This window comes from Dendrobates tinctorius, unplaced genomic scaffold (assembly GCF_039654945.1).
Source record: "Dendrobates tinctorius isolate UK_male_01 unplaced genomic scaffold, ASM3965494v1 ptg000070l, whole genome shotgun sequence".
NCBI classification, from domain to species: domain Eukaryota; kingdom Metazoa; phylum Chordata; class Amphibia; order Anura; family Dendrobatidae; genus Dendrobates; species Dendrobates tinctorius.
In genome coordinates this window covers 44,257,716-44,285,289 of record NW_027361738.1, presented here as the reverse complement: position 1 = coordinate 44,285,289, position 27,574 = coordinate 44,257,716, and the positions used below count along the sequence as shown (strand labels likewise).

The 27,574-nt window shown below is 47.5% G+C and overlaps 1 protein-coding gene across 2 annotated transcripts in view; it reads right to left on the bottom strand.

Moving 5' to 3' along the window:
- The window catches only part of DYNC2I1 (dynein 2 intermediate chain 1), a 135,933-nt gene that overhangs the window by 106,808 nt on the left and 1,551 nt on the right, over positions 1-27,574 (bottom strand). For both annotated transcript variants that reach the window (XM_073581612.1, XM_073581613.1), the window contains exons 2-5: positions 24,029-24,082; positions 18,885-19,242; positions 2,643-2,725; positions 1,068-1,385 (exon numbers count right to left, since the gene is read on the bottom strand). In XM_073581612.1, the coding sequence (XP_073437713.1) occupies positions 1,068-1,385; positions 2,643-2,725; positions 18,885-19,242; positions 24,029-24,082 (813 nt within the window). The remainder of the gene's footprint in view (positions 1-1,067; positions 1,386-2,642; positions 2,726-18,884; positions 19,243-24,028; positions 24,083-27,574) is intronic.

Below are 27,574 nucleotides of genomic sequence, written 5' to 3'. Positions count from 1 at the left end.
ATTGATTGTCAATCAACTTTTCCTAAAAAAAAAAAAAACACTGTGCCTAAGAAAGACTATATAAAATGAACACAACGTATATACTCGTGTATAAGCCGAGATTTTCAGCACATTTTTTTGTGCTGAAAACGCCCCCCCCCCTCAGCTTATACCCGAGTCATTGTCCAGAAAGCCGGCGGGGGAGGGGGAGCAGCGGCAGGAACTGGCGGCTGTGGCACACTGACAGCTACATTTACCGGCTTCAAGAAGACATCATACTCACCCTCCTCATGCCGTCGCTGCATTTCCGTCCCAGCATCTCCTTCCCGGCGTCGGCAGCTCTTCCCCTGTGCTGAGCGGTCACGTGGTACCGCTCATTAAGTAATGAATACACATGCGTCTACTCTCCCATAGGCGTGGAGCGCATATTCATTACCTTAATGAGCGGTACCACGTGACTGCTCAGCGAAGGAGAGCTGCGGCGCCGGGACAATGAAGATGCAGAGACAGCGCAAGGAGGGTGAGTAGGACTGGGGGAGGGTGAGCCATGCATACGATGGGACGGGGGGGGGGGGGTGAGCCATGCATACAACGATGGGGGGGTGAGCCATGCATACAAGCATGGGGGGGGTGAGCCATGCAAACGATGATGTGACGGGGGTGAGCCATGCATACAAGGATGGGAGGGGGGGTGAGCCATGCATACAACATGGAGAGCCACACATACCAAGATAGGACAGGGGGAGCCACACATACCAGGACAGAACGGGGGAGCCACATACCAGGACAGGACGGGGAGAACCACACATAGCAGGACAGGGATGAGGGGACATTGCATATCCGGCTTATACTCAAGTAGGTAAGTTTACCCAGTTTTCCGTGGAGAAATTAGGTTCCTCGGCTTATACTCGGGTCGGCTTATACTCGAGTATATACGGTATGTAGAAAAAAGGACAAATAATCGGAGGATTTTAGAATTTCAAGTAAAATGTTATATAATTCAGGAGGGTTGGTAACCTCCGTATCCCTGATCGTAATAAAACCTGCATAATGTCAGTGAAACCAATGAACATGCCGCCATCCTTTACCTGGGAATCCGTTTTCGTTCTTTCATGTGCACGCGTTCTTCGGTCTTTTTTATCCCTGTGTCTTTGCTCTTTGTCTCCATGTATATAACCCTCAGTAGAAGGTTTTTCCTTAGCTCTGTCTGACCATAGAACAGGATCTTCATGGGTCCTTTGGTCTGAAGGTGTCCCCTTCTCTTGCCTGCTGTGATGTCTCTTCTCTCGGTCAGAGACCTCACTATGTCTTCGGTCACTCCTTCTCCTTTCCCGATCTACGTCACGGCTAGTCAACACTTCGCTTGCTTTGCGGTGTCTTTGCTTTCGATCCTCGTGCTCTTCGCTCTCGAATAAGACAATAATAAGATTACATATTAATTAGGGTAGTTATTAATATCACACTTCAGAAAAGAATATCCTTTAAAGACACAATTAAAGAGACAATTTGCATAATTAGCATATTTCCCAGAGGAGCATTGCGGCTTTAAGTCTCCTCATCTCAACACGCTTAGCATGTCATTCTCCGCAAGGAGAAATGATACTTCTTGGATATCGGTCAGACGCCTCTCTCACAGCCAAACCAGATCTCACACTTTGCACTGACGAGGGGCAGTACCCCGAAACACAGTGTCTGCAAATTGAGATTCTGGCTTGGCTTTTATCCCAAGTCATGTAACAAGGCTCGTTAAAGGGTCGACATTGACTTTTAGGATTGCTACTTCCAATAGGTGGCACTAGAGTTGTAGTCCTCTTCCTCTTTGAAGAGACAATTTGCATAATTAGCATATCTCCCAGAGGAGCATTGAGGCTTTAGGTCTCCTCATCTCAACATGCTTAGCATGTCATTCTCCGCAAGGAGAAATGATACTTCTTGATATCCTTTAAAGGGATTTTCTAGAAGTTTGATATTGATGGCCTATCCCTCAGGAAGGACATTAAAATTAGATTGGTGGGCAACAGATTCTTGACATCCATGCCAACTTGCTAAATTACTGATTTCAAGGAAAATGTTATATAGGGGCCGGTATTCTCAACATCCCTGACCACAATCTGATCTACATGATTTAATCCTTCCAAGGACAAGTCAACATTCATTGCTTGTGCAGGAGAAGCAATAGATCTTAATAGGAAAGGGTTCTTTACAGTTAGAGCAGTCAGAGTGGAATGGAAGAGGTAGTAATTAGTGATGAGCGAGCGCGCTCGGATAAGGTGTTATCCGAGCATGCTCGAGAGCTAACCAAGTGTCTTCGGCATGCTTGAAAAATATGTTCAAGTCCCCGCTGCTGCATGTCTCGCAGCTGTTTGACAGCCGCAACACATGCAGGGATTGCCTAACAAACAGGATATGAAGCCGCGGGGATTCAAACAGATTTTTTTAAGCACACCAAAGACACTCGCATAAGACCCTATCCAAGCATGTTCACTCATCACTACTAAAACCGAGCCACCAATGATCAGCTGGAAGGTGGCGTCCATCACTACAGGCCACCACAAACAAGCAGCGCAGTCTTCACTGATATCAATCAGAAGCCCATGTGATGCACAGAACCGCAAATCAAGAGGTGCTGATAAACTTTTTTCTGCAGAACAAATTGGCGATACCTCACGTTTTCTGCCTTCTTTTTCTCGTCTTTCTTTATGTCGTCTTTCTCGATCTTCATTTCGGTGTTTGCTCTTTTCTAAGACTGAAACATTAGGAAGTAACATTAACGACATACTAGTGGCCAAAACTGTGGAAACCTTTTGTTAAAAAAAAAAAAAAAAAAAGGAGCATTTTTGGTGTTCGATTGCTCATAACACCAGATTATTTTTAATAATATAAAATTATACATCATTTCCATTTCTTGAAAAGTTAAGAGCTTTTTGCCGCCTTCTGATAGGACAGTGCCTAAGTGTGGAGCGGATTCCATCAGGAGCCGCCTCACAGTGATGTGCACTTTGTTCCCCTCCATCAAATGTTTTTTAAAAAATCTGAAGCAGAAAAAAACACTAAAAACATTGAATAAGTAATGTGAGAATCATGTGGGAATAGTGGATGAGGGCAGGTATATCTCGCCCAGATTCCTCTCCTATGTGGCCTAGTCTGGTCAGTATCGCACCTGCTTACTAATGGATAATGGGAGGCGGATATAAAAGGATGCCAGGTGGTTGTGTGAGTCTCAGCCTGGGGACACAGAGAGCCTGTCTGTGTGAGAGACACACGTGAGTGGAAGCAGTGCCCACTGCAACTGTGGTTTGGCTGGACGGGAGAAGCCCGCCAGTTGGTAGTTAGGTTGTCCATTGTTTAGTTAGTGCCGGACAGGCAAGGATTTGTTTTATGTTTTATTTCCTTTTGCATTGCTTTCACCGTTAATAAACCTGACCCAGGGTCAGTTATACACGAATCCCCGCTCTGCGCCTGAGTTTCATGCTGAATGCACGTGACCTTTGACCCCAGCAAAGGCGATCCCGGAGTGTTTTATCACATTGTGGTGGAGAACGCGGGCGTCACGTTGCAAGCATGAGCATGGAGGACGTGGTGAAAGCGCTGGTACAGTCCACCGCCGTCCAGCAAGAAGCAAATCGGGTGATGATGGCCCAGCTGAAGGAGTTGGTGGACATGACAGCTACCGATCGTTCTCTTCTCCAGCAGGTGGCGCAGCGCTTGGCAAGCTTACCTGAGCTTAACCTGGAAGCCGAGTCGAGAGTGATTCACGTGAGTCGGTACTGGCAGAAAATGACGCCTGATGATGACGTCGAGGCATACCTGACCACGTTTGAACGGACGGCGGTGCGAGAAAAATGGCCGAAGGCACGATGGGCCGGCCTGATTGCCCCGTTTCTTTCCGGTGAGGCCCAAAAGGCGTGTTATGACCTGGAACCTGAAGCTGCGCAGGACTTTGACAAATTGAAAGCCGAGATCTTGGCCCGGCTGGGAGTGACGACCGCTGTCCGGGCACAGAGAGTGCATCAATGGACTTATCAGCCGGATAAACCACCGCGGTCCCAGATGTTCGACCTGATCCACGTGACGAAGAAGTGGCTACAACCCGAGGTGTTGACAGCGCCAGAGATAATCCAGAGAGTCATCCTGGACAAGTACCTGAGAGCTCTACCGCCAGCCCTGAGGAAGTGGGTAAGCCATGGAAATCCTACGACGGCAGATCAACTGGTGGATCTGGTTGAACGTTACTCCGTGGCGGAAGGACTCCGAGACGACGCTACCCCACCTCGTTCTTCATCGTCTCCACGTGGAACCGGTAAGACTGTTCCAGGGAGTAGGGGAGATGGAAAAATCCCTAAGACAGTGGGGGAGGAAAACGGGACTGCCCGCACTGCGAGGCCGAGAGTAACGAACTATGGTCTAAGCAAGGGGCCCGTTAGGTGTTTCCGCTGCCAAGATATGGGACATATTGCTGCGAACTGTCCGGTCACTACTGAACCCATGCAGTGCGACGTCACAGACTCTAAAAACCGCATGTCTATGGTTGCACGGGTAGTGAGTGTGAATGCCGGTCAAAAGGATGTGGAAAAACACTTGTGTGATTTAACTGTTGATGGCAAAAATGTGGTGGCATTGTTAGACTCGGGAAGTGTGGTGACTCTGGTGAAGGCCAGTCTGGTGCCAGCCCCGACTGGGCCATCAGACAAATTCTCTGTAACGTGTGTGCATGGAGACACCTGTTCGTACCTCACCACAGTCATATGCATTACAACTTCCTATGGGTCTGTGCAACATAAAGTGGGACTCGTCCCGGCGTTATTGCATGACGTTATCCTGGGCCGGGATTTTCCCCACTTCTGGCAATTGTGGGAGAATCAGTTGATGCCCTCGGGTAATAGTGTACATGATTCTTCTCCCAGGGAGCGTGTGGGTCCCGAACCCCTGGAAGAGGTCTCCCTGGAAGACTCGGGGGAAGAGTCTGCGGGAAATGACCTGCAGTTCCCGTTTTCAGTCATGGCGGGTGATAATGAGGAGACCGGGGAAGAGGAGGAGGCTGACAGCCGTCCACCTCCCCGTTTGCCGGATTTAGAAGTTCAGAAAGATGACTTCCAAAGTGAGCAAATAAAGGATCCTACCCTTTCTCAGGCTAGGACAAATGTGAAAGTGATAAATGGGGTGCCCGTAGAACCTGGCTCTAGGCTGGCATATCCTTACATGGTTCTGGAGAATGAATTACTCTATCAGATAGAGAAAAAGGGGGAAGATACGGTGCAACTATTAGTCGTGCCAAAACCCTACCGGCGGCAGGTCCTGGACCTGGCCCACGGACATGTGATGGGAGGTCACCTGGGAGTCCAGAAAACCACCGAAAGGATATTACACTGTTTTGTTTGGCCAGGCATGCATCACGATATTCGTGTATATTGCGAGTCTTGTCCTGACTGCCAAGCCTCTGCACCTAAGCCCCGGTTCTGTAGCCCTTTGGTACCCCTACCTATTATTGAAGTCCCGTTTGAGAGGATTGGGATGGATTTAGTTGGGCCCCTTCCACGGTCTGCACGTGGACACCAACATATCCTGGTCATCTTGGATTATGCCACTCGTTACCCGGAGGCCATCCCTTTGCGTAACACGGCCACCAAGACGATTGCCAAGGAGCTGGTGCATGTGTTTAGTCGGGTCGGTATACCAAAACAGATACTCACCGATCAGGGGACCCCCTTTATGTCCAGGATAATGAAGGAGCTCTGCCGATTGTTACAAATCGAACCGTTACGCACATCCGTGTATCACCCTCAAACAGACGGGTTGGTCGAACGGTTCAATAAAACTCTGAAGCAGATGCTGAGAAAGGTGATAGACAAGGATGGGAAGAACTGGGACTATTTACTTCCGTATTTGCTTTTTGCCATCAGGGAAGTACCCCAGTCTTCCACGGGATTCTCGCCTTTCGAGTTATTGTACGCCCGACGTCCTCGCGGACTGTTAGACGTTGCAAAAGAAACCTGGGAGGGTCAGGTCACTCCGTTTAAAACGGTGATAGCTCACGTCACACAAATGCAGGACCGTATTGCGGCTGTTATGCCTATCGTCAAAGAACACATGACACAGGCTCAAGGAGCCCAAAAAAGAATCTATGATAGGGGCGCCAAGATCCGTACGTTTGCACCCGGAGATAGGGTGTTGATCCTGGTCCCCACGGTGAACAGTAAGTTCCTGGCAAAGTGGCAGGGCCCCTTTGAGATCAAGGAAAGAGTTGGTGAAGTAAACTACAAAGTATACCAGGCAGGTCAACGGAAACCTGAGCAGATTTATCATGTAAATCTGATAAAGCCCTGGAAGGATCGGTCTGCCTTGTCAGCGGAGCTGGCCCGTCCTGTCTGCTCGCATACCGTACCGGAGGTACGGGTTGCAGAGACTCTCTCGGAGCGTCAAAAGACGGAAGTCAGGCAGTTTCTACTTCACAACCAAAAGTTTTTCTCAGAAAAACCCGGGCAGACTATGCTAATGAAACATGACATCATAACGGAACCTGGTGTCACAGTTCACGTAAAGCCCTACCGAATCCCGGAAGCGCGCCGTGAAGCCGTTTCCCGAGAAGTGAAGGCAATGTTAGAGTTAGGAATCATTGAGCAATCGCACAGTGCGTGGTCCAGCCCGATTGTGCTAATTCCTAAACCGGACGGCACCATCCGGTTCTGCAATGACTTCAGGAAACTGAATGCGGTCTCAAAATTTGATGCCTACCCTATGCCCCGGGTCGTAGAGTTAATAGATCGGTTAGGAAAAGCCCGGTATATTACGACCCTAGACCTAACAAAGGGGTATTGGCAGATCCCTCTGGCGGAGGCTGCCAGAGAAAAGACGGCATTTGCTACCCCAGAAGGTCTATTTCAGTATGTGTATATGCCGTTTGGACTGCACGGAGCACCAGCGACCTTCCAGAGACTGATGGATCGAGTCCTGAGGTCACATAGGCGGTACGCTTCGGCCTATTTGGACGACATTGTCATTTACAGCTTGGACTGGGAGACTCATCTCCAGAAAGTACAAGCTGTGATTGACGACCTGTGGGAGGCAGGTCTAACCGCGAACCCCAAGAAATGTCACATCGGGCTAGAAGAAGCCCGGTATTTGGGGTATGTAATTGGGAGGGGTGTTGTTAAACCCCAGGTTGATAAGATTCAGGCAGTTCAGGACTGGCCACAACCTGTCAACAAGAAGCAGGTGCAAGCCTTCCTGGGGATCGCCGGTTATTATCGCCGGTTCATACCCAATTTTGCAGCCATCGCTACCCCCCTGACGGATCTTACAAAAGGGAAAGACTCCGTCATGATTAAATGGAGTTTAGCGGCTGAAGAAGCCTTCCATAGCCTAAAACGGGCACTTTGCTCTCAGCCCGTACTGGTGACTCCAGACTTCCGCAGCGAGTTTGTGGTACAAACGGATGCCTCTGATACCGGTATCGGGGCCGTACTCTCACAAGTGAGGGACGGAGTGGAACACCCAGTCCTCTATCTCAGCAGGAAGCTGAATAAACACGAGCAAAGGTATGCAGTCATGGAAAAAGAGTGCCTAGCCATTAAGTGGGCTCTAGAGGCCCTCAAATATTACCTGGTGGGCCGAAAGTTCAGGCTGATCACTGACCATGCCCCTCTCAAGTGGATGCACTTGAACAAGGAACGGAATAGCCGGGTGACCCGGTGGTTCCTTGCCCTGCAGGCCTACACTTTTACGGTGGAGCACCGCCCAGGGGTACAGATGGGGAATGCAGATGCCCTGTCCCGAGTGCACTGTTTGGCGGGTGTCATTGCTCGACCAGAGTGGTCTGAGCAGAAGGGGGGGATATGTGAGAATCATGTGGGAATAGTGGATGAGGGCAGGTATATCTCGCCCAGATTCCTCTCCTATGTGGCCTAGTCTGGTCAGTATCGCACCTGCTTACTAATGGATAATGGGAGGTGGATATATAAGGATGCCAGGTGGTTGTGTGAGTGTCTCAGTCTGGGAACACAGAGAGCCTGTCTGTGTGAGAGACACACACGTGAGTGGAAGCAGTGCCCACTGCAACTGTGGTTTGGCTGGACGGGAGAAGCCCGCCAGTTGGTAGTTAGGTTGTCCATTGTTTAGTTAGTGCCGGACAGGCAAGGATTTGTGTTATGTTTTATTTCCTTTTGCATTGCTTTCACCGTTAATAAACCTGACCCAGGGTCAGTTATACACGAATCCCCGCTCTGCGCCTGAGTTTCATGCTGAATGCACGTGACCTTTGACCCCAGCAAAGGCGATCCCGGAGTGTTTTATCACAGTAAGAAGAGTCTTTCAAGTGAATTTAAAGGCATTTGTTATTTTCTCATTTAGTCTTTTGTAGGCATTTGTCAATGCGGATACACTCCAAAAACTCCTTGTGCGTAAAGCCCTATATAGGTATTCTCAAGTTGACTGTTGGGAAACGCACAGCTCTGCAGTGTTTTTAACCCCTTCACTCCCAAGCCTGTTTTCACCTTCCTGACCAGGCCAAACTTTACCATTCTGACCACTGCTGCCACTTTATGCAGTAATAACTGGAACGCTTTAATGGATCCCACTGATTGTGAGACTATTTTTTTGTGACATATTATACTTCACGATAGTGGTAAAATTTGTTCGATGTGACTTGCGTTTATTTGTGAAAATATTGGAAATTTGGCAAATTTTTTTCTTAAACTTCACAATTTTTAACCTTTTAATTCTTATGCCCTTAAACCAGAGACTTATGTCACACAGAATAGTTAATAAATGATATTTCCCACATGTCTACTTTACATCTGCGTCATTTTTTAAATATAATTTTTTTGGTTAGGACATAATAAGGGTTAAATGCTGACCAGCGATTTCTCATTTTTCCAACAAGATTTACAAAACCATTTTTTTAGGGATCACATTTATCCTTCGCCCTACGATGAGCACTTTCGCATTTCCATCTATCTCCGAGTAACGTGATTCAGATAAAATCCACAAGGGAGCCACTCACTGTAATGAGGCAGCAGTTACTCTTGACTCCGTCTGGTCTCTGTTCAGCGGTCTCCTTTTCAGAAGTGCACAAAACTGTGGCGGACCAAGCTTTCATGCACACCTAAAAAGACGGACACCGCCAGATCATAGACAGCCACACGGCGTCCACAGTGCCTTCATCTGTATCATTATAGGGAATCTTCCATCGGAATCAGGTATTTAAGAGATTTACACGGAAACCCTGGTGTAAGCGCTCAGCGTAGAGAGCAGGATAAATGTGAGCTGAGACTTACTGCGATCTTTGGGATGCAGAATTAACAAATCAACAGCAGATGAAGAATTGTTTCTATTTTTTCTGCCATTCCTCTTGCGGTATAAGCGATTAGACAACTTTATTCATGCTGGTGTGATTACAGCGATACCAGGTTTGTAGGGTTTTTTAATGTTTGGCTGTTGACACACACTAAAAGTTGCTTTTATTCTTTTAGCAAAAACTAGCTTTCTCTATCGCTTCATTGGGGGACACAGGAACCATGGGTGTATGCTGCTGCCACTAAGAGGCTGACACTATACACAAAAAAGTTAGATCCTCCTCTGCAGTATAAACCCCACCGACTGGAACTATGATAATCAGTTTTAGCTTAGTGTCAGTTGGAGGTGGACACGGGTTTTTCATTAGACCCATATGTACCTCAGTGAGCGTCGCTTCTTTCAGTTACCCAGAGGGATACAGTGTGAACAGTCACTACTGTAATCTCACACAGAGACTATGAGTACGGCGTGTACTGCCACCCCGTATCCTCATGGCACTAATTGGCCGGACCCCAACCCCTAACACAGAAGCGTGTTTAGGTGATCCAGATCCGGTCCTTGGGTGGGTGGGTGTCTCTCACCCACTCGCCCACCAGAGCCTGTCAGTGTTAGGAGGCGTGGACGTCCCGCAACGCTGCAAGTTCGAACGTCTTACATTCCTGGATGGAGAGGTACATTACTTTCCCGCTCTCCCCCAGGTTCTCCAGAGGCGGTGAAGAGAAGTTCACAAGAAGAAAACAGAGATTGAAGAAAGAAGAAGAAAAAAATTTTTTTCCCCCCCTTATTTAATCGTATGGATTGGAGTGTTGGGGCACTTTTAGACGATAGGGGCCTTTTTTCCCCTAGTTTCCAGGTGGAATGGGGTGCTGGGCTACCTTTTTGCAGTTCCTTTAAGGCCTCCGCGCTGCTCCCCCTGCTCCGGCGGTTAGGAGTCAGGAAAATAGATCGAGGTCTCGGCTTCTCTCGGGCCTAGTGTTCGTCGTTGGCTCCGCTCTTTCTTCTCTGTATTCAGGCGGGCTTTTTTCCCGCCCATCTCTTCTCCCTTCATCCTCCACCCCCTGGTGCTTAGCTCTGCCCACTCCTCCCGGCCCCAGCTAAACTACTATATCGCCGCCATCTTTCTCCTCCCGGACCTTGCGGCTGGCTCTGCCTCTTGAACCGGCCCCAGAGAGTGGGCTTCTTTATCAAGAGTGTGCTCTACCCCCTGCTGCGCACACTTTTCACCTTGCGCCCACAGTGCGGTCGCCATCTTTTTTGGATACTCCGGATGCTGTTTAGTTCCTGCGGGACCAGCATCGGCTTTACTCTTGGAAGCAGATTACAGGACACCAGCATTGTTCTGTGAGTAGCTGCTTTGCAGACTGACACTCTCCTCTGCATCTTCCTGTCCCCTAACCTTTGGCACCTGTTAGTGGGTCTGTTTCATCATGCCAAATACTAAAGGAGAGCGTTCTTGCCCTCCTACCTCTTTTTCTTCCTCTGCTCGTCACACATTTTGTGTGCTCTTTGTGCAAGTGCAAGCTTCCTTCAGGTCAGTCCTCTCCCCTCTGTCAGGACTGCAGCAACCCCATCGTGACACCGCCCAGGAGTCCCTTTATGCCCCAGCTGAGAGCAAGGCCCCTATTCCACTGTGGGTTTCCTCTCTGTCACAGTCCGTGGCGGACCTCACCAAAGGTGTCTCAGACCCTGGTGTCTGTGGTTGACAGGTTGCCCCTTCCGACATCCGTAGTTGCTAGTAGGTCACAGGAATCACCGTCTGGCCCTTCTAATACAGCCTCAAGAGATCCAGGCAGGAGTGCCATTCTAGGTCCTATTCCCGTTCCATCTCACCCCCAGGCTTTCCCGGCGGTCTGCCTCTTCCCGCTCCTCCTCTCCCGAGTCAGGCGAGGCGTTCTCAGACGCACCATCACAGGAAGATTCAGACCTGGATTTGAACCAAACCTCTAATACGAGAGACATGGTCCAGAGCCTCATTGTGGCAGTCAATCAGACCTTTAGCATTAAGGCTACCTCTATGGAACCCGCAGATCAGGTGGTTTAGGTTAGACGGTCAAAACCACCTTCCAAGGTCTTTGCTCCTAATACAGAATTTGAGGAGGTACTTGCCAGGGAAAGGGAGAACCCGACCAGACGCTTTCAAAGAGGGAAGCGCCTCGGCATCCTATATCCTTTTTCTCTGGAGCTCACCGCCAAATGGACAGTTTCTCCGACTGTGGACCTGCCAGTTTCCAGACTGTCCATTAACACCGGTGTCCCGCTTGATAGTGGAGCTTCCCTCAAGGATTCCAATGACAGGATGATAGAATCCTTTGCAAAGTTAGCCTTCGAAGTGGCAGCTTCTACATTATGTCCGGTTTTGGCTTTTACTTGAGTTTCGAAGTTCATAGCCAAATGGGCCAAACAGCTCCGTCAGGGCATTCTTGCTGGAGCTTGACCGGAGCAGCTGGTGGATCTCGTCGACCAGATTTCTCATGCAGAGAAGTACTTGGTATCTGCCTCCCTGGATGCGCCGTGTCTTGCGCAGCTCAGGCATCCAGCAATATTGTGGCTATCCGGCGGACTATTTGGCTTAAGGCCTGGCAGGCGCACTTGTCAAAAAAGTCCCTTACCAGCCTGCCTTTCCAGGGATCACGTCTGTTCGGCTCCATGCTGGACCAAATTATTAAGGACGCCACCGGGGACACAACTTCCCTTCTCCCCCAGTCCAAACCTCGCCGGTCTCCTCTGAAGTGGCAGTTTCGGTCTTTTCGTAGTTTCGCAGAAACAGAGGATTTTTCCCACCAGCAGAGGCCGCAGGCTCGCCAGTTTAGGAAGGTTTCCTTTAAACCCATCCCTTCCTGGCGCTCCCGCAACGCCCAAAGTAGATCCACCAGGCCTAAACCTGGCAGATCTGCCACGGCATGACTCATACCGAGACCCCAGCGTATCTCCCAAGCTGGGCGGTCGTCTTTTTTTCAGAGAAGTTTGGCTCACCTCGGTGGATGACGCATGGGTCAGGGAGGTTGTATCTTCAGGATCCAAAATAGATTTCGTTTTGCAGCCCAAAGATCGATTCTTCGAATCCCGTCCTCCAAAAGATCCTTCTCTGGTCCGAGGTTTCTTTGCATCCATCGCCTTTGTTCTCAGTTCGGGGTAATCGTTTCCGGCCCAGACCGGGATCATTTCACAGGTTTCTATTCAAATCAGTTTATGGTGCCGAAGAAAGACGACACGGTTCGGCCCATCCTGGATCTCAAATTACTGAACAAGAGAGTCTGCCTGCGACATTTCAGGATGGAGTCCCTTTCGTGCAATAATTGTTTCCATAGAGGCGCAGGAATTCCTGTGCTCCATAGACATCCAATACGCCTATCTCCATGTTCCTATTTTTCCAAGGCATCAGAGATTCCTGCATTTTGCGGTACAACAGGACCATTTACAGTTTGTTGCCCTGCTGTTCGGTCTCGCAACCGCTCCCAGAGGTTTCACAAAAATCATGGCAGCGTTGATGGCCATTTTGAGGATCAGAGGTCTAGTTCTCATCCCGTACCTCAACGACATCCTCATCAAGGCTCCATCCTTTTCTCAGGCCCAGGAAAGCCTGGCCATAGTTTGACACCCTGTCCCGTTTCGGGTGGCTTGTCAACAGAAAGAAGTCCTGCCTTGTTCTGACTCAGCGCCTCATTTTTCTAGGCATGCTGTTCGACACCCGTCAGACAAGGGTTTTTCTCCCTGAAGAGAAGAGAGCAATCCACCAGCAGGGTGTTCACTCTCTACAAAGCCCTCGGCTTCCTTCCTTCCGCTCAGCCATGAAGGTCCTAGGGCAGATGGTGGCATCGTCGGAAGTGATCCCCTTTGCCTAATTTCATTCAAGACCACTTCAGCAGGCCATCCTTTTGCAGTGGGACAGGTCTGTTCTCTCACTGGATCATCCAATTCTGCTCTCTTCCCGAGTCAAACAGTCTCTCAATAGGAGGCTGGCATCCCCCCTCATCTTCCAGGGCTGGTCCTTCCTGCCCGTCCACTGGCACGTAGTGACGACGGATGCCAGCCTTCTCGGCTGGGGTGCGGTATTTCTGACTATCCAGGGACGTTGGTCGGCACAGGAATCTTCTCTGCCGATCAACGTCCTTGAGATAAGGGCCATCCTTCTGTCCCCCATTCACTGGGAAAGGCTTCTCAGGGGTCTGCCAACCCAGGCTCAGACGGACAATGCCACTGCAGTGGCATACGTCAATCACCAGGGAGGGACTCTGAGTCCTTTGGCCAAGGTATCCAAAATTCTCCTCTGGGCAGTGGTGTTGGTTCTGGCGATATCCGCAGTGCACAACCCCGGCGCAGAGAACTGGGCCGCCGATTTTGTCAGCCACGAGGGTCTCGTGGCAGGAGAGTGGTCCCTGTATCAGGAGGTCTTCCATCAGATTTGCCTTCAATGGGGGACTCCGGATGTGGACCTCATGGTGTCCCGGCTGAACAGGAAGGTTCCACGGTTCGTCTACAGGTCCCGCTATCCTCTCGCGGTGGGCGCTGATGGCCATTCCCTGGTCGCAGTTTGTACTTCCCTATCTGTTTCCTCCCCTTCTTCCCAGGCTGTTGAAGACGATCAAGGCGGAGGGGATGCCAGTCATACTGTTCACACCGGATTGGCTCAGGAAGTCTTGGTTTGCAGAGATCGTCAATCTTCTCGTGGACGCTCCCTGGAGGCTCCCAGACAGACCGGGTCTGCTGTTCCAAGGACCGATCTGTCACCAGAATTCTCGGTCGCTCAATTTAACGGCGTGGCTGTTGAAAGTGCGGTATGGTTAGCATTTTCTTTCCATCTTGTTGTTTCTCCTACTGCTTTCTCACTAACTGACTATCATAGTGCGAGTCGGTGGGGTGTATACTGCAGGAGGTGCATAGTGTCAGCCTCCTAGTGGCAGCAGCATAGACTGTTATGAATGAGTCACCGTAGGAGGCAAAAGCAGAAATACAAGCTAAGTCCAGAAAACCAGAGAAGTTGGCAACTATCAGATTGCAGACCCCTGAACCTATCAACACAACTAGCAGTAGCTGTGGGGGGTTCCTACGATGCCCTAGACCCCTCGATCACAGCCGGAGAATTACATAGGCCTAAAGAAAGAAAGGGGAAATCTAAACTGCCCCAGAGCAGACCCCAAAGCAATAGGCAGCCCCCAACATATAATGACGGTGAAGCAAGATGAAAATACTAACACAGACAGAAAGATAGACTGAGCAAAGATGGGGCCCCAAAACTACCTAGATAGGAAAGGACAGGAAGGCTGCTGTCTGCAATCTGCCAAAACCCTATCAAAGACATAAGCCAACAAGCTGATATGAAAAAGGCCCTGAAGCAGCTAGGCTTCAAAAACTAAATCAGCACTCAGGTATTTTCAGAAGACAGAGCTAAATGAATTCAGCACACCCCAGCAGGGAATGGCAGAAATCCAGAAAAACAAAGCAAAACAAAGTCAAAGCACAAAAGCAAAAGGCCGAGCAGCAAACTTAGCTTTAGAGGAGCAGGAATTCAGACTGGTCTCCAAGGATCCCACAGAGAAATCACCCGCAGGGCAGAAGGGCGTCGGCAGCCAGTAATGAAGGGGAAAATGAACTCACAACAATAGACCCATGGTTCCTGTGTCCCCCAATGAAGGCTCCGAGAAACAGATTTTACGGTAAGCAACCAAAAATCCTGGTTTTGCATCGCCATACATTGAGAGCTATAGATATATATATTTTTTTTTGCTGATGGACACCTGTTTCACACTTCCGTTTTTTCAAATCCGTCAAAATCCGTTGTTTTCCGTAAAAAAACGGATCCGCCATTTTTTGCAGGATCCGTTTTTTTTGTCCCATAGACTTCCATTACGGTTACCGCGGATCCGTCAAAAAAACGGACACAAAAACGGAAGTGTGAAACAGGCCTTTGGTGGCTTGTTTTTGCGGGACAAGATGACATTTTCAGGGATACTATTTTTATGTACATTCATCTTCTTGATCAAGTTTTATTCCACTTTGCTTCAAGCAGTATGATGAAAAACCATAGTTTTCAACACTTTTTTATTGCATTGCCTATAGGGGTTAACTAGAGTGACAGTTTTATAGATCGGGTCGTTCCGGATGCGGCAATACCAAATTTGTGTACTACTTTTTTTTTTTTTTTACATAATAATGTTTTTTTTTTTACTTTTTTGACTTCGTTCATGTATCTAAAGCAATGCTTTATACCTATCAGACCTGCACTGAGAGAAGCTTCTTAGACCATGTTCTGAGCATGATCTAAGCAGCTTGGTAGCTTTACCGTAGCTTGGTGACCCGGGGGTCGGCATGTTGTCAAATCGCAGAGGAACCGTTTTGAAGGGAGAGGGAGCCCCCTTCCCTGTCACAGCCTACTAAATGTTAGGATTGCTCACAATCGCAGCATTTAGGAGGTTAAACTGCCATGGGTGGTGCAGACACTGTTCCTGGTTCTTAGAGCAGGAGCTCGACCACCTCATGCACGATCACTGTGATCAGTCACAATGACTGACCAATCACAGTGCTCTGAGTGCGTGTGGGGATCGATGGCATGGGTATTTACAGCTCATGACGTGCTGTCCGTCATTGGTCGTAAAGGGGCCACTTCCAGGGTGCAGACACTCCTCTTTCAGTGACAGTTCTGGTGAGTAGCAGATCTGTAGTATTAGTAAAAGTATAAAGCTCAGCACAAATTCTACTGTAAAACATTCAGCTATCTCAGTGTTATGTTCTGGAGTCTTTATTGTATTAACCCCTTCAACCCAGGGCCATTTTGTTTTGGTTTGTTTTTCTCCTCCCCTTCTTTCCTCCCATAACTTTTTCATTTTTCTGTCCATATAGCCATATGATGGCCTCTTTTTTGTGAGCCGAGCTGTACTTTTAAATGACACTATTGATTTTACCACATAAAATACTGGAAAACGAGGAAAAAACTTTAAGTGCAGTGAAATTTCAAAAACCGTGCAATTCCACAATAGTTTTTTTGGGGGGGGGTTTTTTGGGGTGGGGGGTTGCTTACTGATTGTATAACTAACATAGCAAATAATAAAACTAACCTAGTAATATGATTCTCCAGGTCAGTATCAGTACACAGGTACCAAACATGTATAGGATTTTTTTAAATTAAAGGGAATCTGTCACCCACATTTAGTGATATCATGTAAAAATATCACTAAATTGTGCGTCCCATAAAGATTCTATTCGGGCTTTTGACTCCCCCGACCCCGCACCTTTGAGGCATAAATACCTTTTTTAGCTTGTTGTGGATGCATGCAAACCGCCGCGGTCCGGTCCGATGGGCGTGGCTTAGTAGTCTACCCCCCCCCCACCACCACCTCGTCGGCTTGCTTCACGCGATCTTCATCTGTGAATACCACAGACGCCGCTGGTTTCCGCGCTTGCGCAATGTAAAGGCCCCCGGCGCCTGCGCAGTATGCTTTGCCCAACTGTGGGCGAAGCATATAATCGCTACTGCGCAAGCGCCGGTATTTTCCAGTGCGGTCTATGCTCCGGAAGTCTTCACATGCAGGACACACTTCCGGAGCATAGAACGTGCAGGAAATTACCGGCGCTTGCGCAGTAGCGATTATATGCTTCGCCCACAGTTGGGCAAAGCATACTGCGCAGGCGCCGGAGGCCTTTACATTGCGCAAGCGCTGAAACCAACGGAGTCTTTGGTATTCACAGACGAAGATTACGTGAAGCAAGCCGAGGAGGTGGGGGGGGGGAGAAGACCACTAAGCCACGCCCATCGGGGAGTCAAAAGCCCGAATAGAATCCTTATGGGATGCAAAATTTAGTGATATCTTTACATGATATCACTAAATATGGGTGACAGATTCCCTTTAAGTGGCGTAAAAAAAAAATTCAGACATTTGTATTAAAAAAAAAGTTTTGCTTTTGTTGCCATTTTCTGACACCTGTAGTGTTTTAATTTTTCGGAATATAGTTAGATCTCACAGGTCACTGTAATATGGGGTCATCATATGCCCTCAGGGTACCATGGCAACAATCGGCACCAGCGATTACGATCGTGGGGGGATCCTGCCGTAGCAGGTCATTTAACCCCCTTTTAACCACTTAGGCTAGTTTCACATTAGCGTTTACGGCCGCGTCGGGCTACGCACGGCTGCCGCTAAGCCCCGTCCCCTGCCGCGCCTCCGCCTACGGACGCAGGGGACGCATGCAGCGTCATGCGTCCGTAGGCAGAGCTACTGGCGGAGGCGCGGCAGGGGACGGGGCTTAGCGGCGGCCGTGCGCAGCCCGACGCTGCGGCCGTAAACGCTAATGTGAAACTAGCCTTAGATATCGCTGTCGCGATTAACAGCAGTATTTAAGGGGTTAATTGGCCCCAATCGGTTTCAAAACCGCCCGGGCCCGATACCGCCAAGTGTCAGCTGTGTTGCCAGTATGAGACATGTACTGAATGACAGACTGCTCTTCTTCTCGGAGCGGAGTGTGATTACTAGTGATGAACGCAAGTGCTCGTTACTCGATTTTGCCAATGGTGCGCGAGTATCGTGGGTGCTCGAGTGACATATTCAAATCCCTGCGGTCGCATATTCTGAGGCGGTTAGACAGCCACAAAACATGCGGGGATTGACCGTGTTTGTCGAGAAAACCCTGCATGTTTTGTCGCTGTCTAACAGCTGCGAAACATTCAGATGCTTGGACCCAAACAAGTCACTCGAGCACCCACGGCAAACTCGAATAACAAGTACTTGTGCTCATCACTAGTCATTACAACTGGGTATCATTTTGTTCAGCCTCTTATGACCTACATGCCCGTATAGACGGCTTAGGCCTGTTTCACACTTCCGTGAAAAATGAAACAAACGGATCCGTTTCCGTTGTGACGAGAGAGAGAATTTTCGCCGCTTCCAGGCCGGTATTTCTGTGTTAAAATGTTTCCCGGAGCAAGGCTTCTGGGCATGCACACTGAAAAGTAGCGGACCGTCAACCCAAAATAAACGTTGCAGAGTCCATCCGGGAACCGCTAAAATTTTCACGGATCCGTCAAAAAACGGATCCAACGGATGACCATCAGTCAAGATCCACCGCTAATGTAAGTCTATCGGGGAAAAAACGGATCCGCCCCTTTTTTGGCAGATCTGTTTTTTTCGAAACTTGGTGGATTTTGACTGACGTCGAAAAACGGAGGTGTGAAACAGGCCTTAGGAGTGTGGATCTGACCGATGAGAATTCCATCAATTAGACGGAGGAACAATGGTGCAGAATGTTCTGCAATGATGAGGCCAGAATCTCTTTATCCAGGAATGTTAGTATGTAGTGTGCGAGAAAAAGTTGTGGGTTTGTGTGTGTGATTAACGGGACTCTAAATGCAGAAAAAAAATACAATCATGAAATGCTTTTGGACTAAACTAGAGCCTTCCGCATGTGATCTTTCCCAAAATAATGAAGCCTTTTACATTTCAGCAGTTTCCGCTTCATACCTTCATGTCATTACTGCTGTGTGAAAAAAGTGGTTTCAGGATAAAAAACAGGTCACTTTTGTAATTGGATTTAAAAAAAAAAATTAGCGGTTTAGTTTCTGCAGCTTTTCTTTATCATGGTACATAGCCAGTGGTCGGAGCCGATTGTCAGATAATGGCACTTACCATGACTGTCTCTCATCTTCCTTTCTTCTCTCCCAAGATCATATGTTCCATATTCTTTAATTGGTTCCTCCCCAGTGTCCATTTTGTCACTGGTTTTCTCTCTGTCCTTGGTTCGGTGCCGTTCTGATACACGATGTTTGTCCTGGTCTCCTTCTCTGGCTTTCTCCTTCTCTTTGCGCTGCTCTTGATGTTCACCCTTCCCTTTCTCAGTATGTCCATCTCTCCCTTGATAGTTTGGTTGCGCTCTCTCGACTCCCTTCTCATCAGGTCTATGTTTGCGTCGTGTATGCTCATCATCCTCTCTGTGATGACTTCTTACCTTATTTCTCCTATCATTACCGCTGTCAGACTGCATGGTCTAAACAAAAACAGAGCCAAAAGAAAATGCAATTATATTCATGGCCAAAAGCGTTGGTATCCTTGAAATTGTTCCAGAAAATGAAAAAATTTCTCCCAGAGAATTATTGCAATTACACGTGTTGTTATACATGTTTATTTCCTTTGTGTGTGTTGGAACAACACAAAAATACAGAAGACAAATTTATCTTGGATCCCGAGACCTTAATTGCCTCTGACGGCTATTTTCCCGGAGTCTACTTTCACAAAATGTTGGTGGAGCCCCCACACCGCCGAATACCACCTAATACCAGCCTGGGACGGGCAGCATCGCCTCACTCCTGCTTCCGCTGAACACCACCTCCTACCAGCCTGGGGCCCACAGCATCTTCTGCCTCCGCCAAACACCACCTTCTACCAGCCTGAGGCCAGCAGCATCGCCCCAGTCCTGCCTCCGCCGAACACAACCATCTACCAGCCAGGGGCCTGCAGCATCGCCCCACTCCAGCATCTGCCAAACACTACCTTCTACCAGCCTGAGGCCAGCAGCATCTCCCCTCTCCAGCCTCCGCTGAACACCACCTTCTACCAGCCTGGGACCAGCAGCATCGCTCACTCCTGCTTCCGCTGAACACCACCTCCTACCAGCCTGAGGCCCACAGCATCTTCTGCCTCCGCCGAACACCACCTTCTACCAGCCTGAGGCCAGCAGCATCTCCCCACTCCAGCCTCCGCAGAACACCACCTCCTATCAGCCCGGGGCCTGCAGCATCGCCCCAGTCCTGCCTCCGCCGAACACAACCATCTACTAGCCTGGGGCGCACAGCATCGCCCCACTCCAGCCTCTGCCGAACACCACCTTCTACCAGCATGGGGCCCACAGCATCTTCTGCCTCCGCCGAACGCCACCTTCTACCAGCCTGAGGCCAGCAGCATCGCCCCACTCCAGCCTCCGCAGAACACCATCTCCTATCAGCCCGGGGGCTGCAGCATCGCCCCAGTCCTGCCTCCGCCGAACACAACCATCTACCAGCCTGGGGCGCACAGCATCGCCCCACTCCAGCCTCTGCCGAACACCACCTTCTACCAGCATGGGGCCCACAGCATCTTCTGCCTCTGCCAACTTCCTGCAGCAGTGACCCTGCCACCTGGGACCCTGGTCAACCGGTGCCACCCTCCAAGTAAGCCATCGTAAAAGCAGAGAATAAGACGCACCACCATTTTATTTAAAAATAAAAGAAAAATCTTATTTTCCTACTCAAAATTTGGAGTGCATCTTATAATCTGCAAAATACGGTATATAATTTTTTTCTTTCTTTGCTTTTACATACAGGCATGTATTTTGGGCTAAAAATATATTTTGTAGATGGGTTTCGGTAACATTTTTACACCATTTGCTTTCAAAAGCCTCTATGCTTCACTGTCTACTGCTGCAGAATGAGTTATCGAAGCATCAGTCAGTGAACCTGATTGGACAGAGTTTATGACTCTCATATCTGTCTTTTCTGAGCTCCTCTCAGTTGAACTATGACCACAGATCACATCAAAGGAGAGCTGAAATTTCATGTGATCATAAATAACCTGAGAGAAGTTTAGAAAAAGACAGAGAGAAGAGCTATAAACTCTTCGGCAGAATAGGCTCACTGACTGAATCGCCGTTATCTCATTCTACAGCCAGCAACCCGCTAGGAAACAAAGAGCCTGTAAAAGGCAAATGGTGCAAAATTTTTAATGAAGCCCAACTGCAAAAATTATTGTTACCCCAATATACATGCATTTAAGTAAAGTTGCCCTCGGAGCGGTCCATATCTTTGAATGTATAGACGCTTTACATGGACTGGGACAAATCCATTAAAGAGAGTTAGGTCTTTATTACATATGGAAGGCAAATGATTAATCTGAAATCTGAGGACACATCACTCAGCATTTATTACGGGTGTGAGTAGGGCACTAGCAATGAAAAAAATTGTAACAACCTGCTTTTAGTAGAATTTACAATATTAGGGACATCCGCTGTCAGTACATAGTGAGGCAGTATTCACTTTCTGGTGTATGCACCATGCCATCCGGGGAGAAGCCACATCTTATAAACATTTTGCCACTTGGAAATAAAAAAGGATTTGGAGCAATTTAGAAAACATGCAAATTATTTGCGAAAGGATCAATTTGCTTCCCTGTCCAGGTGCACAGCAAAATAGTCCTGTAATAGCAACATCCAAACGATGGCAGGCACTCACATTTTCTTAGAAGAATTGCTTTATTGATCCAGTAGTATACAGACGTAGTCAAAATTGTTGGTACCCCTCGTTTAATGACAGAAAAACCCACAATGGTCACAGAAATAACTTGAATCTGACAAAAGTAATAAATAAAAAAATCTATGAAAACGAACAAATGAAAGTCAGACATTGCTTTTCAACCATGCTTCCACAGAATTTTTTAAAAAATAAAACTCATGAAATAGGCCTGGATAGAAATGATGGTACCCCTGAAAATCATGTGACAAAAGGGACATGTTAAATCATGGTGTGTCCACTAATTAGCATCACAGGTGTCTGCAATCTTGGAATCAGTGAGTGGCCTGTATAGGGGGCTACAGATACTCACTGTGCTGTTTGGTGACATGGTGTGTATCACACTCAACATGGACCAGAGGAAGCGAAGGAAAGAGTTGTCTCAAGAGATTAGAAAGAAAATTAACGACAAACATGTTAAAAGGTAAAAGTTATAAGACCATCTCCAAGCAGCTTGATGTTCCTGTGACTACAGTTGCACATATTATTCAGAAATACAAGCTCCATGGGACTGCAGCTAACCTCCCTGGACGTGGTCGCAGGAGGAAAATTGATGACAAATCAAAGAGACGGATAATACGAATGGTAACAAAAGAGCCTAGAAAAACTTCTAAACAGATTAAAGGTGAACTTCAAGCTCAAGGAACGTCAGTGTCACATCGCACCATCCGTCGTTGTATGAGCCAAAGTGGACTTCATGGGAGACGACCAAGGAGGACACCATTGTTGAAAAAAAAAAAAAAAATCATAAAAAAGCCATACTGGAATTTGTCAAACTACATGTTGACAAGCCACAAAGCTTCAGGAAGAATGTCCTATGGACAGATGAGACAAATGGAACTTTTTGGCAAGGTACATCAGCTCTATGTTCACAGCATATCAAGAAAAGAACACTGTCCTTACTGTGAAACATGGAGGAGGCTCTGTTATGTTCTGGGGCTGCTTTGCTGCATCTGGCACAGGGCACAATGAAATCTCAAGACTGTCAAGGGATTCTAGCGAGAAATGTGCTGCCCAGTGTCAGAAATCTTGGTCTCAGTCACAGATCTGGCAACAGGATAATGACCCAAAACACACAGCTAAAAAAACCCAAGAATGACTAATAGGAAAACATTGGACTAGTCTAAATTTTTTTCGGGTGTTTATGTATGTGTGTGTTTTTTCTGTGTATCCTCGTCGTGGACTAGGGAATTTTAGGGTGTTACAGGGTCACCGACGTTGAGCGGGGGCGCGACATCGTCAACAACTAGGGTGCCAACCTCCGCGGTCAGGAAGGGACTAACTAGGGCCCATTAGGGCGAGTGTAGTTGTCCTGAGTATATTGTATATATTAAATTCTGTCTGGTGGTCTTTTGGTGATTTATTGTCCTGTACCCTATGAGTTGGGATTGTCCAAAGTTTTTAATTATTTAATTAAAAGTGAATTTTTAGGGGTCATTTTTTGATTGCTCTCCTGGGTTTTTTTTTATCCTTTTTTCATTTGTTTTTGAGGTTTTTTGACTATTCTGAATTGGCCTTCTATGAGCCCTGACCTAAATCCTACTGAGTGTCTTTGGAAAGAGCTGAAACATGCCGTCTGGAAAAGGCAACCTTCCAACATGAGACAACTGGAGCAGTTTGCTCTTGAGGAGTGGGCAAAAATATCTGTCGAGAGGTGCAGAAGTCTCATTGACAGTTACAGGAATCGTTTGATTGCAGTGATTGCCTCAAAAGGTTGTGCAACAAAATATGAAGTTAAGGGTACCATCATTTCTGTCCAGGCCTATTTCAGGAGTTTAATTTTTTTAAAAATTCTGTGGAAGCATGGTTGAAAAGCAATGTCTGACTTTCATTTTCATAGATTTTTGCTTTATTATTACTTTTGTCAGATTCAAGTTATTTCTGTGACCATTGTGGATTTTTCTGTCATTAAAACGAGGGGTACCAACAACTTTGATCATGTGTGTATAAGGCACAAAAACTGGTTAAACACAACACCACAAATATTAAAAGGCAGAAAAGAAATCCACTGCGCTCCCGAGCAACATGCTTCAGACCTGCATGGACCTTTTATACCACTGGCTGAATAATGCAATCTTAAGATGTGAGTGCCGGCTATTGAATGGACTTATGCAGATTATTTCCATGTTTTATTTCCTCTGGGAACATTACAGTGTTGTATTGTGACACTGATGACCTTTTCGTTGTGTTATTAGTATAGCAATAGATAGTTTCGGAGTCATGGTCGTCACATAGTCGTTCAGTAGCTTTACGGCAACAACCTGCCATACAGCAGACTAATAGATGTGTGGCCTTGAGATCTCAGGCATGAAATTATTTGTGTCTCATAGAATGGATGACATTTTTATAATATTATTCCTCCTCTGTCTCCTAGGTTAGGACAAATCTCGACTCTGACGAGAACGCTACGCCTCGCCGACAGCTATTTGGGTTTCATTTGAATACAGGAGTGATCGGGGGGATATAATCTGTCGGGGGGGCAGATGGAAGATTTAGAGGAAACTCATGGGTCACCTTCAGGTGTTTCTTCAGCTCCTCGGTGCTCCAGGTGTCCTCCTTGGATTTATACTGCAAAATATACAAACAAACAGTTTAGTGAAATATATGAAAAAATGTCTAGAGCACAAATACTGAGAAATAAGGAGAACGCGCAGAGCAGAAAGTGGACATCGCTATATTTAATGATTACCGAAAATGACATTTTATACAGCCGAAATCTGTGTTGGGTGAACCCGAATGACAGGCGGTATAGCAGCCACTATGTACATGGAACATGTGCCGACATCCCCTGCTCCATAAGTCAGCAGAGTCGCCACTCTGGATCCCAGAAAAGATGGATCCCAACTTCTATGTGTCCACATTCACAGTTTCCACTGTATATGAAAGGTTCAAAAACTTGCATTTTCACCCTTTTATGACCAGGTACATTTTAATGTTTGTTTGTTTTTGCACATACAGTTTTAAGAACTTTAAAGTATTTTATCTTATTTGGTTATTCAATTAATTTTCCCTTTTTTCTTGTGATCCATGGAAAGTATTATTTTTAGATTCAATATACTATTTCTTTTTTTATTGAACATTTTTTTCAACATTATTTTTCAAAGCTAAAAAAGGGTGAAAGGAAAGCAAAGTGCAAGGAGAGAAGAAGGAAGCCAGGAGCAGAACAGGTACGGGAGACATCATGGCTTCCGCTGACATACCCAGATCTATATGATGTGCTCCGCGGTTTATTGCTTTTTATTTCACTGTTGGCGTGATATCACTTATGCCTGTTCCCTGCCCATGGTAAAAGACTTACCAGCCGCCATCTTTTGTCATCATGTCATCAATGCAGCATGTTGCATTTCGGCGCGCACGGCGCACCGTCAAAAGTGCGCAGCACGCTACTTTCACACTGGCAGCGCATGATCTGCGCACCCTATGCTAAAGATAGGGTGCGCCGATCGCATGCGTGCAAATGCGAAAGTAGGCGGTGATCCCGGATGGGGCGGGCAGGGAGCCGGCTCGGGGCGGGGCTTAACGACGCAGGGCGCAGCGTTGTTTTAACGCAAATGTGAAACCAGCCTAAGAAAAAAAGTTATTTGGACTGTCAGTGACTTTCGGGCATTTTAATATTTAAATACATTTACTTTAAATTGCTGATTTCCTCTGTAGCTGTGACCGGCATATATGCCCCAGTTACAGGGGATACTCAGCCACCTGCCTGCACTGCAGAGGTGATCGGGTCGTGCAGCTCCAATTTTCTCCTGGCACACAGCGATTACATGATCACTAGGTTGGGGGGGGGGAAGCAACATTTCTAATTCCTAAACCCTATACACATCACTATACAGCAGGCGTAGGTATTGGGGGGTTGAGTTGTCAACCATCAATAATTTTATGGGTGAGTCTGTAAAAACCCGGTGCATTTTCATGTCATCTGTAGCGTCGGGCAGAAAAAAAGCATCATCTGTGATTTTTTAAAACAGTCAAAGTTTGTACTGCGCATGCGCGAAAACCACAGACATACGCATTACAAACAGAAGAGTGACCACAGCGCACTGCGGATCCTGCAGAGAGCGGAATTCCTGTTCACGGCCTCCGGCTTCTCAGCGTTCAGTCACAGGCAGAATGACAGGCTTGGTAAGTATGGCTGATGTTCTCAGACAAACCTGTCTCCTGCCTCTGACTGCTGATCAGAACAGCCTCCGAGCAGTCAGTACATCTGACTAATGAACTGCCTGACCGATGGTGTGATAGCTCATGCAAACAACCCCCCTACCTCCCTGTAGCTCCCTCCACCCCCTGTACTGAGGGGGCTTTATTGGAAAACCACTGCACTGGCCCATTCAGAAGCAGTAGCTGCAGTGTGAACTCTGCCTGAGTGGCCAGTGCAGCTGTTCCCCAATAGAGCCCCCCGCAGTACAAGGGGTGGTAAGTGGCTACAGGAGGGGAGGGGAGGTTGATGTGATGGCTGATGTTAACATGGGTCAGGCAGCTGTCAGATTTTCTCAGAAAGGAGAAGATTCACTGACTGCTCAGAGGCTGTTCCCAGCAGCAATCAGAGGTATTGAAGAGGCAGAAGACAGGACTGGTGACAGCTGGAGATCTGACCCGTAGTGCTGATGGATGGTCTGAAGACCACCAGGGTGGAGCTGCTGAAGATGGGGGAATGCACCTGCCAGTGGGACATCATATGTAGATTTACAATTATCTATGTGTATTGGTATACTTGTGTGTATATATCTACCTGTGCAAAGTGTTTATATGTATGGATGTGTATTGTAGTTATCTGTCTATGTATGTGTGTACGCACACACTGATCTCCACAGTACACTATGGATATCTATGTATATATACAGTATATAATAGCACAAGAGTGTACAGTAGTTATCTGTCTGTGTATATTTTATATTTATTACATATACTGCTCAAAAAAAATAAAGGAAACACCAAAATCCCACATCCTAGATGTCACTGAATGAAATATTCCAGTCGCAAATCTTTATTCATAACATAGTGGCATGCGTTGAGAACAATAAAGCACAAAAATAATCAATGTAAATCAAAATCAATATCCATGGAGGTCTGAATTTGGAATGATACTCAAAGTCAAAGCGGAAAATCAAATTACAGGCTGATCCGACTTCAGTGCAAATGCCTCAAGACAAGGAAATGATGCTCAGTAGTGTGTGTGGCCTCCACGTGCTTGCATGACTCCCCTACAATGCCTGTGCATGTTCCTGAAGCGGCGGCTGTTCTCCTGAGGGATCTCCTCCCTGACCTGGCTTAAAGCATTAGTCAACTCCTGAAAAATATTCGGAATTGAGAGTCATCAGTGGTAGTCAACTCCTGGACAGTAACATTTCAGCCACATGAGCCCTAGCATTGTCATGCATCAGAAGGAACCCAGGGCACCTGCATATGGTCTCAGAATGGGTCTGAGGATCTCATCCCGGTAGCTAATGGCAGTCAGGCTACCTCTCGCGAGCACATGGAGGGCTGTGCAGCCCTCCAAAGAAATGCCACCCCACACCATTACTGACCCACTGCTTAACCGATCATGCTGGAGGATGCTGCAAGCAGCAGAACGTTCTCCACAGCATCTAAATACTCTGTCACATGTGCTCAGCGTGAACCTGCTCTCATCCGTAAAGAGCACAGGGCACCAATGTTGATTCTACCAATCAAAGTGTTCTCTGGCAAATTCCAATCGTCCTGCACGGTGTTGGGCTGTAAGCAAAATACCCACTTGTGAACGTCGGACCCTAATACCAACCTCATAGAGACTGTTGCTGACAGTTTGGGCAAATGCATGGATGTTAGTGGCCTGCTGGAGGTCATTTTGCAGGGCTCTGGCACTGTTCCTCCTTCCACAAAGGAGGAGGTAGCGGTCCTGCTGCTGGGTTGTTGCCCTCCTATGGCCCTCTCCACATCTCTTGGTGTACTGGTCTGTCTCCTAGTATCTGCTCCATGCTTTGGACACTGTGCTGACAGACACAGCTATCCTTCTTACCACAGCTCGCATTCTGCCATTCTGGATGAGCCACACTACCGATCAACTTCTGTGGGTTGTAGACA